A 13,419-nucleotide genomic window follows, 5' to 3' on the forward strand; every position below is an offset into this window, starting at 1 on the left:
GAGCCAGTGTACAATCCAGGCAGAGCTAAGGCTCCTAGCAACCACACAAGTTTCTTCCCCAGAGAGAGCAAGAGAGAGAGAGAGAGATCAGATGATGGCCCCTCCATCTTTCATCCACTGCCTATGATGGGTTTAGTTCTCCAATATTCTACTCTCTCATCTACCTCCCCACCCACCCAACCTTCAACCTTCCATCCAGTCTTCAGAGAAAGGGAAGTCACTCTTCCTTCATACAACACCTGGTGACTCCAAGTAAGATAACCTCTGTCTGGCCATGCGGTCTTTTGTTTCCTTATTCTACACGGTGGAACTTCTTTCAAATATTTCATTCAGCAGTTCCACCTTGATGAGACAAATCACAAGTTTTGGAAAGAAGCAGATTATAAATCCAGTCTTAACAATTACTCTAGGCAGCACAGTGTGACAGAAAGTCAACATACATCACTTGTATTTGGTTGAAATGTCTTTTGATGAGGAGGAACTTTCTCTTAGCTGAGAATCCTCTAATTTTCCTTCCTAGCCTCCAGAATAATAGCTCCAGGTTATTCCTCTAGCCTTCTTCCACCCTCAGCAGTCTGTTCAAATGTTTACTACTTCTTCCCCTAAAAAGAAAAAAAAAGTCCCTTTGGCTTCTTCCTCACCTTCCCTCATCAAACTCCACCTTTCCGTCATGCTTGTGTGTCCCTCATCTCCACTCTAAACCTCTTTCACCTCATTTCTCTTTTTCTCCCATTACAGATTCATCTCTGCTCCTTTCTGCCTCCCACTGCCATGTGACAAATCCCTTTTAAAATAGCTCTGGTGACTCACCCGGCAGATACTGTATTCCATTTATATGTACCTTTTTTATTCCCCAAGGGGCATGAAGAGTTTCACAGAAATTCAGGCTTATTTTTGCCTCGGTCTTGTAAAAGAATTGTCTGTAAGAAGGGAATAAAAATATAGTTTGGGCTTTTGTCGGAATAACGTGAGTATTAAGGCTGATAACCAGGTTTTCACTTTTCCAGAATTTTTCTTCTCCTCACCTCCCTCTCCTTGGTGTTTGTTATTTCCTTCAGGATTTATTAGTAGCCTCACCAGAAGTTAGACTTTAGCCTTACCAAGCAGTTGTGCTGTTTCTGAACCAGTCACCCATGCTGGAACCCTCAGAGCTGGTTCCAGGCCTCTAGCTGGTTCATGCCCATTGCCCAGTGGGTAACCAGGCCAGTCCAGCACTATCTTGGGGTCCTCACCTCTATTTCCACTGCCACGACCTGACTCAGGCCAACATCTCCTCCAACCTGCACCAAGACAATGATTGCCTAATGGCCCCCACTGCCCTCAACCATTTTCTTCCAAATTGTTATTCTCCATCCCTCATCTGAGCATGCTGCAACCTGGGTCCCTCTGTCTAAGATCCTATCCATTGTCATGGTACTCAGGCCTTCTCAGTCCGGCCTCAAGCTACCTTTCCTCTATAAACCTCTATAAACCTGAGCTCTATAATCCACCCATCCTGGAAACAAGCAGCTCCCCCACACATGCCTCAGTTTCCCTGCATCTGTGCTTTCATTCATTTGGCCCTTCTGGCAGGAGTGCCTACCGTGGCCTTTTCCTGGCAAGCTCTTTCTCAGGTTCAAAGGCACCTCTTCGGCGAAGCTTTTCCTAACTTCCCCAGGGTGGACTTAAACACACAGAAGACTGTATTCCTATAGCTTTTTTTTTTTTTTTTTTTTTTTGAGACGGAGTCTCGCTCTGTCGCCCAGGCTGGAGTGCAGTGGCGCGATCTCGGCTCACTGCAAGCTCCGCCTCCCGGGTTCACGCCATTCTCCTGCCTCAGCCTCCCGAGTAGCTGGGACTACAGGCGCCCGCTACCACGCCCGGCTAATTTTTTGTATTTTTAGTAGAGACGGGGTTTCACCGTGTTAGCCAGGATGGTCTCGATCTCCTGACCTTGTGATCCGCCCGCCTCGGCCTCCCAAAGTGCTGGGATTACAGGCGTGAGCCACCGCGCCCGGCCTCCTATAGCTTTTTAAGATAACTGTTAGTGGACAGATATGTATAAGGTAGTACTTATCACAAAAATGTATTGGAAGGCTATGATGTCCCAGGCACAAGTACATAGACATCAAATTCACAGTCCTTAACCTACTTCTAAGTAAGACAGAAAATAAAGTCAAATAAAATGGTATTTCAGGATGATATAAGCAGTAATAGAGATGAGCCCAGGGGCTGAGCAGGTACATGGGGGTGATGGGGCTCATCTAGACTGGTGACATCAGAAAGGTCTCCAAGGGAAGTCAAGCCCTGAGCTGGGCCATTTGGAGCATCCAAATGGGAATGGCTTTGATGACTGTCATGAGCATCAGGACAGCAGGCTAGATCCTGTTCCCATGTGCTCTGCAGGTGCTCAGCAAATATTCAGGACATTGAATACATTAGAAAAGGCTTGGTCTGTGGATCTCTGAAACTCCACTGATACAACCCGGCCTCCTTCTTCCTCTGGGTGGTTGGCTCCAATTGTGTTCTCACTGATCCAACTTTAGCTTAGCCAAAGAATAATGAAAGTAATAAGGTGATTTCCAAGAATGCTATTTTCTCTTATCCAAGCCCTGGCTCTCTATAGCCAAGGAAATTGGTGAAAGGAGTCACTGGCCCAAGGTGTTTGGCATGCACAGCTGAGCTGCAGCGTGAGTCACACAGTCATGCATAACTAATGTGCTCCCTGGCTAAGCAGTAAAGGCCCATGAAGTAAAGGTAAAAGGTGTTGCACCATGCCAGGCCAAGTTCAGAAGTCACGAGGTCCAGAGCCCCCTCCCAGTTGGCTTCCTGACTCCTATCTTGTTCTCTACGCTCCATCTTCCACCTGGCAGCTGATGTCATTTCCCACAGCCTTTAAAACGAAGTACATGCTCTTTGGTCTGGCAGACAAGGCCCTTCATGGTATCTGCTCTGCCTCCCTGACCTCACCTTTTGCACCCACTTCCTAACCCCCGCACTGTCCCTCGGTCATATTGAACTACTTGCCTTTCCTTAATTCATCAGGATTCCTCTTACCTGCAGGCCTTTGCCTGTGATGCTTGTTCTCTTTGCCTAGAATGCACTGAAACCTTCAGCATAACTCTAAATCATCTTTCCGGTCTCTAGTTAGAGGATATTTTCAAGGGGAAGCTCATCTTTACCCTCCATTCATGCTAAGATCTGGATAGGTTTGCTCCTGTGTGTCCAAAGCTCACACCCTCTGCTTTCTCCATCATCCCACATATTACACTGCATTGAAATCGTTTGCTTACTTGTGTGTCTCCCCAGTGTAAACCCCCAGAAGATAAACACCTGAAGGTTTCACCATTGCATTCCAGTGCCCAGCCAAGCATCTGGAATCCATTAGGCATGCAATAACAATGTATTGGTGGAGTGAGTTCCTGGGGAAGGGAAGCAAGAAAGATTTTCCCAGAATGTAAGCTCTAAGAAAGCAGTGACTTTGTCCTGTTCACTCTGCTGTGTCTTCAGTTTCTGGCATATAATAAACTCTCAGTAAACATTTACTGAACTAATGAATGAATGAAGTCTGTAGGTTAAATAAGGATAACCCCTGAATCATCTCTTTACATATGGTTTGGCCCGAAGGGAATTGTCTTCTGAAGTGAGAAAGACAGCATGACACAGTTGTCAACACCCTGAATCTTGCATGAGTTCAGATCTAAACTCTACCCCTCACAGACCAAGGGACCTTCAGAAAGTTAACTAACCCTTTTATGCCTCCGTTGTCTTGTCTTTAATTGAGCTCTGTTATGTGATTAAGTGAGCTCATATTTGTAAAGCAAGAAAATAGCTATGGTTATATATTTTAACAACTATTTATTATTTAAAAGATAGAACAGCCATAAAATGAAAAGTCAAGCACTGCCCATATCCTTCCACACATCCTATTATTATTATCCCAAATAAATCCTTAGGGTCTGGGAGACATTTGGCAGACAAACCATTCCATTCATCTTTTGTGACTTTGTTATTTTTCAGCCTTCATAAAGCAGGATGTCTGTTCTTATTAAGGGATTGCTTTCTCTAAGACCACCTCTGAAGTTTATTTTAGACAAATATCAATGAACATGGATAGGTGACCACACCGTTTGCTAGGAGGCAACTTTTTAGTAGTTTCCACTCTGATTCACTAGTTGTATGACTAGAAGTGAGCAGATTTGAACAAGTTGCCTTCATCTACCCTCTGAAAATTCATGATATTGTTAAATGCCCCCAAAAGAATAAACAACAGCCAATATTTTTCACTTAAAACTATCAAGGCAAGGTCAGGTCTTCCTATTCAGAGTCTGATAGAAGAGAATGTATACATCGTCAGCTACTTGGATAGTAAAACCCTAAGCATGAAACAAATCAGCAATTTAATTAGCATACAAAACAGCATGAATCTGGGGTGTTGAGTTACCAGATGATCATTTAATTAAAAGTTTACTGCAAATTGTGATCACATGAGGAAATATTGCATGGGTCAGCATTTGGAGCATTAAAAGCTTATTCGCAGTAAAGCATAACATGCATGATAACTAGCGTAATGGCAAATACAGAAATCCTAATAAGGTAGTGAGATTATTGTCCAATTCAAAGGGTATTGATTTTTACTTGAATAAAGTTTCTTTATACCAAAATTCTAATTTTTGCTAATGGGACAAAAAAGGGACAAGTTGTGTCATTTTATTCCTTTAATAGGACACCAAACTAAAACACAAAGAGGTGAAAAAAATTGAGTGAAGCAAATTTTTGAATAGTGGACCCTCAGAATGGGAACCCAGTGAAGACTGGATTATTTTCTCCCTTATTCTATAAACAGAATTCTATTATAGAGACAAGTTGAAATACATCTCAAATTGTTGCCATTGTCACAGCTGTAACTTGTGACTGATGTGTAAAGAACCATTACAAGCTGGACTCTAAGAGTGATCGATATAGCTTTCACCTCTGATAGACACTAGCCAGAATCTCTTCCATTATGGTTACCATCAAAGAGAGGTACAAGGTCAGAAATCAAACAACAATGATACACTACCTTTCCCTAAATATAATGAATAGACTAGGGAACTATTCTTAATAATAAATAATTTATTAATTAGAACATATAAGTGAATACAGAAGACATTTAAAAGTAAAAATACAAAGGAATAATTTTATTCATGCAGTGCTTTCATAAAAGGTGAGTATAAACTCAGTCCATGAGCGTGTAAAGTGAAATGAGCTGGCTGGCTGGAGAGGGACAGGGTGCCAGAGACTACTAGCCAGTCAGGGTCACAGCTGTATTGGTCGATTGCTGGGTTCCTGTTGGCTTGGTCTGGATCATGTTATTTCTGGTGTTGGATTTCCTGTCCATGCTCCTGACCACGTCTCTCACCCACGTGGCTTGTGGATCAGCACAGACTTTTAGGCCACGTTTGGTAATAAAACTGTAACGCAAGGAAAAGACAGATGAAGTTAGCCACATTCTCAAAGCCTCAGGGTCAGGAGTTAAGATCAGGGCAGACATGAAGAGATCTTGTGCAGAAATTACTGCAAGAAATAGTCTTTCAGAGCCATGAGATCATAAATGAGCACCCTTCTTCTGCCATCTATTTTAACATAAAGGAGTAATATCTGCAAGTAGTATCCAGCCCCTTTGTTCACAATAATTCACAGGCTCCTTTTCTCATCCATGTCACCAAATGTTGTAACAAAAAGACATTTGAGGCCAAATAGTTCCATTATTACATATCCTCTTCCTTTTCAAATTTAAAAATATTCATCTTATTTATTAAATAAAAAGTGATTTTTACATTTTCATTTTTTAGAATAAAGCTTGCAATTACGTGTTGGGAAGAGTTATTACTTCTAAAAATGAGATTCTGGTAGAAGAAACGGACCATGTAGGTTGTACATTGACTCATTTTCTTGAAATATGGCAACTGATAAAAGTATGGGACTCTGCCTAACTCAACCCTAAGATCTTCCAACTCCAGTGAGGCTTGCAGGAAACCCTGACATGGGCCAGTCATCTCTAAACCCAGATCTCAGAGTTGTGCACAGTATTCAACAGACTCTTCCACTAAGCCAAATAGAGGAAGACTTCTTTCTTTGGCAGCCCAATTTCTGCAATAATCGCTATTCGGTTGGGCCGCAGAAAGACATGATTGATAAGGAAAACTAAATAGGTTTTCATTTAAGTTGAGGTGTTCCTCCATGCTGACCTACTTTTCCTGAGGACGGCAGCATTTCTATACACTGTATTTCTATACCTCTAGATACCCACCCAGCCCAACTTCTGAGGAGGCAAACTCACATTACTGCTCTCAAGGAGCCTTCCGTGATGGTGTAGGTCTTGATTCTGCTAACTGGCAGTCGCTGGGTAGTGAGGCTCACACAGGTCCTCTTATCTGAGACTTCACTCCCTACACCTGGTGAGGAAAAAAAACAACAGACAATTAAAAATAAAGCAATTATCCAGATCACAGGAACAATCATCTGTTAAATTACTCTGAGAATGTTGTAAGAATATAAGGCCATTTGCTTTTTGGGGGAAGAGATGACTGATAGGCATCCCGAATCTCTTGCCCGTCACAGATTCTTAGTAAATATTTGACTAATTTAAAAACTCAATCAATAGAATTGTTTCAGGAATTTCATGCTGAGGGAAAATAACAAGATGTTATCCTGTCTCTGTGTATATTTTCACTTAGACATTTGGGACGGCTAGCAAATGCCCCAGTGACACACATTCATTCATTTATACAATGGTGCCTGTTGTGTCCCACATGTTTTACTAAGCAGACATTACTCCTGTTTTCATAGAGCATATCTTCTCATGAGGGAGCCAGGCAACAGACAGGCAAACAGAAAAGATCATTTCAAATAGTGCAACATGTTACAGTACCATAAGTGAGATGACAGAGTAATGCGTGAAGAGTACTCTAGGCAAGGCAACATTCAGTGAGGGAAGGAAGCATGCTTTTGACAGACTAAATAAAGGTGTTCTCCTTTTTAAATGGTCAAATGTCTCTCTCTGTCAGCTGCCTAAGATGCTGAAAGGAAAGAAGGCCAAAGGAAGGAAAGTGGCCCCAGACCCTGCCGTCGTGAGGAAGCAGGAGGCTAAGAAAGTGATGAAACCGCTGTGTGAGAAAAGCCCTAAGAGTTTTCTTAGGCAGGCATTGGACAGGACATCCAGCCCAAAAGGGACCTCCACTGCTTTGTGAAATGGCCCTGCTATATCTGGTTCCAGCTGCAAAGAGCTATCCTCTATAAGCAGCTGAAAGTGCCTTCTGCCATTAATCAGTTCACCCAGGCCTTAGACCCCCAAACAGCTACTCAGCCACTTAAGCTGATCCACAAGTACTGACCAGAGACAAAGCAAGAGAAGAAGCAGAGACTGTTGGCCCAGGCTGAGAAGAAAGCTGCTAGCAAAGGGGTTGTCCCCACTAGGAAATCACCTGTTCTTTGAGCAGGGGTTAACACTATCACCACCTTGCTGGAAAACAAGAAGGCTCAGCTGGTATTGCACATGGTGTGGACCCCATCAAGCTGGTTAACTTTCTGTCTGTCCTGTGTCCTAAAATGGGGGGTCCCTTAATGCATTATCAAGGGGTAAGAAGGCAAGACTGGGACATCCAGTCCACAGGAAGCACCACTGTGGCCTTCACACAGGTTAACCAGGAAGACAAAGGAGCTTTGGCTAAGCTGGTGAAGCTATCAGGACCAATTACAATGACGGATATGATGAGATCTGCAATGTCCTGAGTCCAAAATCTGTGGCTCACATTGCCAAGCTGGAAATAGCAAAAGCAGAGGAACTTGCCACTAAACTGGGTTAAATGTACACTGTTGAGTTTTCTGTACATAAAAATAATAAAAACTCTCCAAAAAATTAATAAATGGTAAAAGGTAAGATATATATAAAAGGAAGTCAGCCCTAAAATATGCATCCCCAATAGTAATGGCCCAAAGGAATTAAACTATTAAGTTTAGAGAATCATCTTACATTGCAAAAGGAAAAATAACTTGGGAGAATTAATACTGTTAAGGGTTGGGTGAAATCTAATCCAAGTTTCTAAGTGCTGATTTTCTCCTTAGCTGTAGACACTGGTCTTTGCTTCCCAGAGAAATAGGCAGCTAAAAAGCATCTAAAGTAACCACTGATAATGGCCAACATTGGTCTGTAGTGTTGCTAATATCAGAAGGCATTTTTTAAAGCAAGGGACTAAACAAAGAGTGTTCACTGTGTGCTTTTCTTCATCATTTCTTCACTCTCAATGCCAGTTTGCACATTGCTACCCTCTACCTTTGCCAATTTATTTTTTAGTGGTGAATTGTTTCTGTAGCCAATGAAAGAGGAAAAATCTGGGTTTTTTCTCTGTTTCTCTCATATTTAAGAAACAATATTTCTCTCTGTGAAGTATCTGAAGTGGACTCCTAAGACTCAGGGAATCCTGTTATACTTGAAACCACAAAGCCTTTTCCTTATTGTCAGCAATGTTTGAGTGTCTGTGTTATTTGTTAAAATATCACCTTCACTCAGGTTGCAAAATTGAGTCAAAGCAGAGACTGTTTTCCCTCATTTTTGTATGTAAGAAGCTAAGCACCAGTGGGACTTATAGAGCTCCTTCAACTAGAAAACTTGGGAATTTGAGACCAGTGTCTGCAGTTCTTCTCAGCCTCCAACAGAGCTCCTTTCCCCTACTCAGATCTGAGTCTCCCTCAAATGGTATGCCCATTGTCTCAGCAAAATGCCAGCCAGGTAGCAACATGTGGCCTAATGTAGTAATCAAACTTTTTTGTTTCATCAGTATTTTTTTGTTTTATACACAATTTCAAGGACTTCCAGACTTAGCCACCTTTATTCATGGAACCCCTTGGGGACCCATTATTAAATTATAATATCATAGTCTAAGTAATAAGTCTACCAATTAGAACACAAATAAGTCGACAGATTCACTCCAGTCATAGGAAAAAGTAATCCTTAAGAAATACCTACTGAATGCTCAGGTAAGGGCTCGGTATATCTGAATCTTACCTGGATGTGTCCTGCAGTTTTATTGAACTGTGTATAAGGTGCTGATCTATTTGGTAGTAGTTATTATTGTATGTTCTCTTACAAATACAGAAAATTTCTCATAAATAGTAATAGTCATGGCATTACTAACAGAGTCCCCCACGTACTTGAAGGTAATATTGATTTTCTGGACATGAAGGTTTGAACTTCCAGTCATTTGGGGCTTAGTTTTGTATTGAAAACACTGATTTGCTCCAGAACATACATCCTCTGGTGCATCCCCACGTATTAACTGAACTCTCTAAGATTTTGATAATTTATCAAACTATATATTAAATGGGCAAAACCTACAAATGCATTTATAATCATCACCTCTAATCCATAGCTAACATTAATCAAAAAATTACTGCTTGTAAGGAAATCTGATGTTATTAAATAAACCATAATATTTATTTAATCTTAATCTCAGGTGATCATGTCTCTTATTCTATTCAGTTTATACATAAATAAGCACAGGCCCTGAGTGGTTAAGAAATTTTCCTGAAATTACCCAATTAGGAGAAGTAGGAGCCCAGATACTAATCAAATTATCCCTGTTTTGGAAGTTTAGGAAGCCCTCTGCAGTCAAAATCGTCACTCCTTTCTTGCACATGGGAAGTTTAAGGCTCCCCTGGGGAAAGCAATTTAGTCCAGTCAGAACCTGAGTCAAACCCAAAATGTGTGCCCACCTGCCTTGCCTCCCTGTTCTTTATCTCACAGACAGCTTCTCCACTTACCTTCCACAATGTATGCAGTGAGACAGCAGATGCCAAGGAGGGCCAGGATGAGAAGTCTCATGGCTGAGGTCCTGCTGAGCTGTGCAAGGAGAGTGAGGATCAGGCTCTTTGAGGACCTCTTTTATGCCTCCAATGGTCAGTGCACTTCCTGTGGTGAGAGGGGGCTTTCGAGGTGGGTGTAGGATCATGGAAAGTCTTTGCAATACTCATGCTTTTATTTTTCTTAAAAAAAAATGTCCTTTTCCCTATTCATACTAACCTAACACCTTGTGGCCTTTACCCCTTTGTCTGTGGTTAATGTGTCAATTAAACCAAATGCATGCATAAAAGAAAACGTGGTTGTGTCGTCTCCTGCCACCAGCCTGAATTCAGATCTTCCGCCGTAGACATGCCTGAAGGCTGTTCACTGCTATGGCCCAGCATGGAAACTGTAAAGGAAATGAGGTGGGGTGGTCACTGTGTTCCATCCCACCTCATGTGACATCCAGTGTGACATGGGGCTTCCACAACCATGGATCATGAGTCCCTGATGCCACCCTTTGACTGTCTCAGGAGGGGAAGAGAGGCTGCTGCCACACTGAGCTTCTCGATCCTTTGCTTTCTTTTTTCTCATTTTTCTCCTCCACCTTTATTCAAGTCACCCACCTTTCTTCACCCCAATCTCCCCAGATACCCAAGAAACAATTAAATAACTGTTTAAGCATGTCTACATGCATATGTTTGCTTTAATACAACTTAACATACACATTTATAAAAGTTTTTGAAAAGCTGTGCTGTACCAACTTATTTCAAATTAGAAAAGAAATAAAATTATAATCTTACCATCTGAAAGTTTTCATTTTCAATATTTTTCCAGTGAATCTGTATTGGCATACATGTGTTCTCATAATTGTGGTAATTTTAAATGCTGTTTTAACACCAATTTAAATATCTTCCCTTTTTTTAGCGTTCATATTTCTACTTCAAGTAAATATAAACACATACACATTAAACCATTTTCTTATAACTTATTATAAAGATCAGAACTATAAGGTCAATTTCATTAATATACACTGAATTACTTCCCTTTAATAACCAGGAGTAGGATTACTGGGTAAAATGATATGATCATCTTTACAGCTCTTATTATATATTGCCATATAGTCTCCCCAAAATATAATTTTAGTTTGCAATGCTCCCAGTAGGATTTAAACATACTGATTGCAATGGAACTTTTCTGCCACTGAGTTTGTTGTATGGTGGTTGTTCTTTATTTTATATAGGTATCTATAAAATGTATTTATTAAATACATGTGTAGTTAAAGGTCCATTGCTATGAGGAATATGAAAATAAATTCCTATGTTTTCATAAAAAGTATAGGTTAACCTCTAACAGACTTCCCACTAATCGCATTTGATTTTTCACCCAGACTTCATTCTAAACTTCAAACTGGCTCTTTAATGATCTCTACCTTACTACACAATCACTCCTTGAACACTGGACACATCTTCTATTAAACTGCTTCTCCTCATATTAGTCCTTAGCATGGAGCAATGTATTCTCTTCCATCTAATTTCCAAATTCTGATATATAGGGATCATGTTAGACTCATTGCTATCCACCTACATGTCATTCTCAACCAAACTGGACTAAGTATACCTTCTAAGTAGTTCTTTGAGATGTGTCCTCCTTTCTTCCCACACTGCTCAAATCGTAGGCCAATTGCAGTGGACTAACTGGTTTCCCAGTCCAGGGCCTCCTCTCAGTCTGTTCTCTGCAGCTTTGCCAGGGTAATCACTGTAAAGCCTCAATCTAATCATGCCATTTCCCTACTGAGAACCTCTTTACTAATTCCAATGCCTACAGGATGTATTTCTAATCTTTCATTGTGATATATAAGAATGGTCAAGATCTAGTACTGCTTTCCTTTCAGACTCACCTTCCACCATTCACTCACACACTCCCAAACCTTAACAAACACATACATGTGCAGCCAACCCAATGGGCCAGCCTCTTTTATGCTCCTCACATGTTTCCTTTAACTGGAACACCCATGACAGCTCCCTACATAGTTACTTGTAAACTCCTCCTCTCTGTATAAGTTTTCCTGAATTTTTTTGATAAAATTAAGTTGTGCCACCCCTTTATGCTCTCTTAGAACTTTGTTCTGTTCTCATGGCTATTCTGCAACTAATCTCATTGTGTTCTCCTACTCAATTACATTCTTGCATCTCCCACTAGATGGCAGGCTCTTTGAGAGTAGGAGATTCCCTTGCTATCTCTGCATCCCCGGCACTTGCAGAAAGCCTGGTATGTAATAATTGCTCAACAATTAGTTTTTAAGTAAATCAACTTTTTTAAAACGCCAAAATTACAATGATTGTGCATTAAGTGAAAGATGACCATCTAAAAACATAAAGCCATGCTTCATGACATTGGGCTAAGCAAATAAAGGAAACAAATGCAAAAACAGACAAATAGAATTACGTCTAACTAAAAAGCTTCTGCACAGCAAAGGAAATAATCAACAGAGGTAGAAGACAACTTATGAAATGGGAGAAAATATTTACAAACTATACATCTGATAAGGAATTAATATGCAAAGTATATAAAGAACTCAAGCAATCATTAGCAAGAAAACAACACAATTTAAACATGGGTAAAAGACTTGAATAGACATTTCTCAAAATAAAACACACAAATAGCAATCAGGTACATGAAAAAATGTCCAACATCATTAATCATCAGGGAAATGTAAATTTTTTTAAAAAACATAATGAGGTATCACCCTACACCTGTTAGGATGGCTGTGATAGAAAAGACAAACGATAGCAAGTGTTGTCAAGGATATGGAAAAGAGGGAACTCTTGCACACTGTTGGCAGGAATGTAAATTAGTATAGACAGTATGGAAAACAGTAGAGTTTCCTCAAGAAATTACAAATAGAACTACCATATGATCCAGCAATCACACTACTGGGTATATATTCAAAGGAAATGAAATCACTGTATCAAAGAGATATGTGCACTCCCATGTTTATTGCAACATTATTCATAATAGCCAAGATATCAAATCAACCTAAATAGATAAAGAAAATGTGGTACATATACATAATGGAGTACTAGTCAGCCAAAAAAAAGGGAGGAAATCCTGTCATTTGCCAAAACGTGGATGAACCTGGAAAACATTATTTTAAGTGAAATAAGCCAGGCGCAGAAAGACAGATACTGCATGATCCCACTCAAATGTGGAATCTAAACAAGTTGATTCCATAGAAATACAAAGTAGAATGGTGGTTACCAGGGGTTGGGGCGGTTGAGAAGCGTGGGGTGGGGTTGGGGATATGTTGGTCAAAGAATACAAAATTTTAGTTAGATAGAAGGAATAATTTCAAGAGATCTATTATACAACGTGGTGACTGTAATTAAAAATATATTGTATTCTTGAAAAATGCTAGAGTGAATGTATTCTCCTCACAAAAAATGTTAGCTATGTGAGGTAATGCATATATTGATTAGTTAGGTTTAGTCATTCAACAATGTATATATACTTTGAAACATCATCTTTTACACAATAAATACATACAATTTTACCTGTCAATTTTTTAAAATAAAATAAATAATAAAAAGAAGTAAAAAATAAACGTGTGAACTCAGGAG

General features: G+C 40.2%; 1 protein-coding gene and 1 pseudogene across 1 annotated transcript in view; one reads left to right on the forward strand and one right to left on the reverse strand.

The window, feature by feature from the left end:
- Positions 1-4,414: 4,414 nt before the first annotated feature.
- LOC469572 (lymphotactin) overlaps positions 4,415-13,419 on the reverse strand; it is a 207,105-nt gene continuing 198,100 nt past the window's right edge. Inside the window, exons 2-4 of the mRNA XM_016931984.4 lie at positions 9,781-9,859; positions 6,302-6,416; positions 4,415-5,432 (exon numbers count right to left, since the gene is read on the reverse strand). Coding sequence (XP_016787473.1) covers positions 5,264-5,432; positions 6,302-6,416; positions 9,781-9,859 — 363 coding nt within the window. The 3' untranslated portion in view covers positions 4,415-5,263. The remainder of the gene's footprint in view (positions 5,433-6,301; positions 6,417-9,780; positions 9,860-13,419) is intronic.
- Positions 7,038-7,833, forward strand: LOC134810111 (large ribosomal subunit protein eL8-like; annotated as a pseudogene).

Source organism: Pan troglodytes, chromosome 1 (assembly GCF_028858775.2).
Source record: "Pan troglodytes isolate AG18354 chromosome 1, NHGRI_mPanTro3-v2.0_pri, whole genome shotgun sequence".
Classification (NCBI taxonomy): Eukaryota; Metazoa; Chordata; class Mammalia; order Primates; family Hominidae; genus Pan; species Pan troglodytes.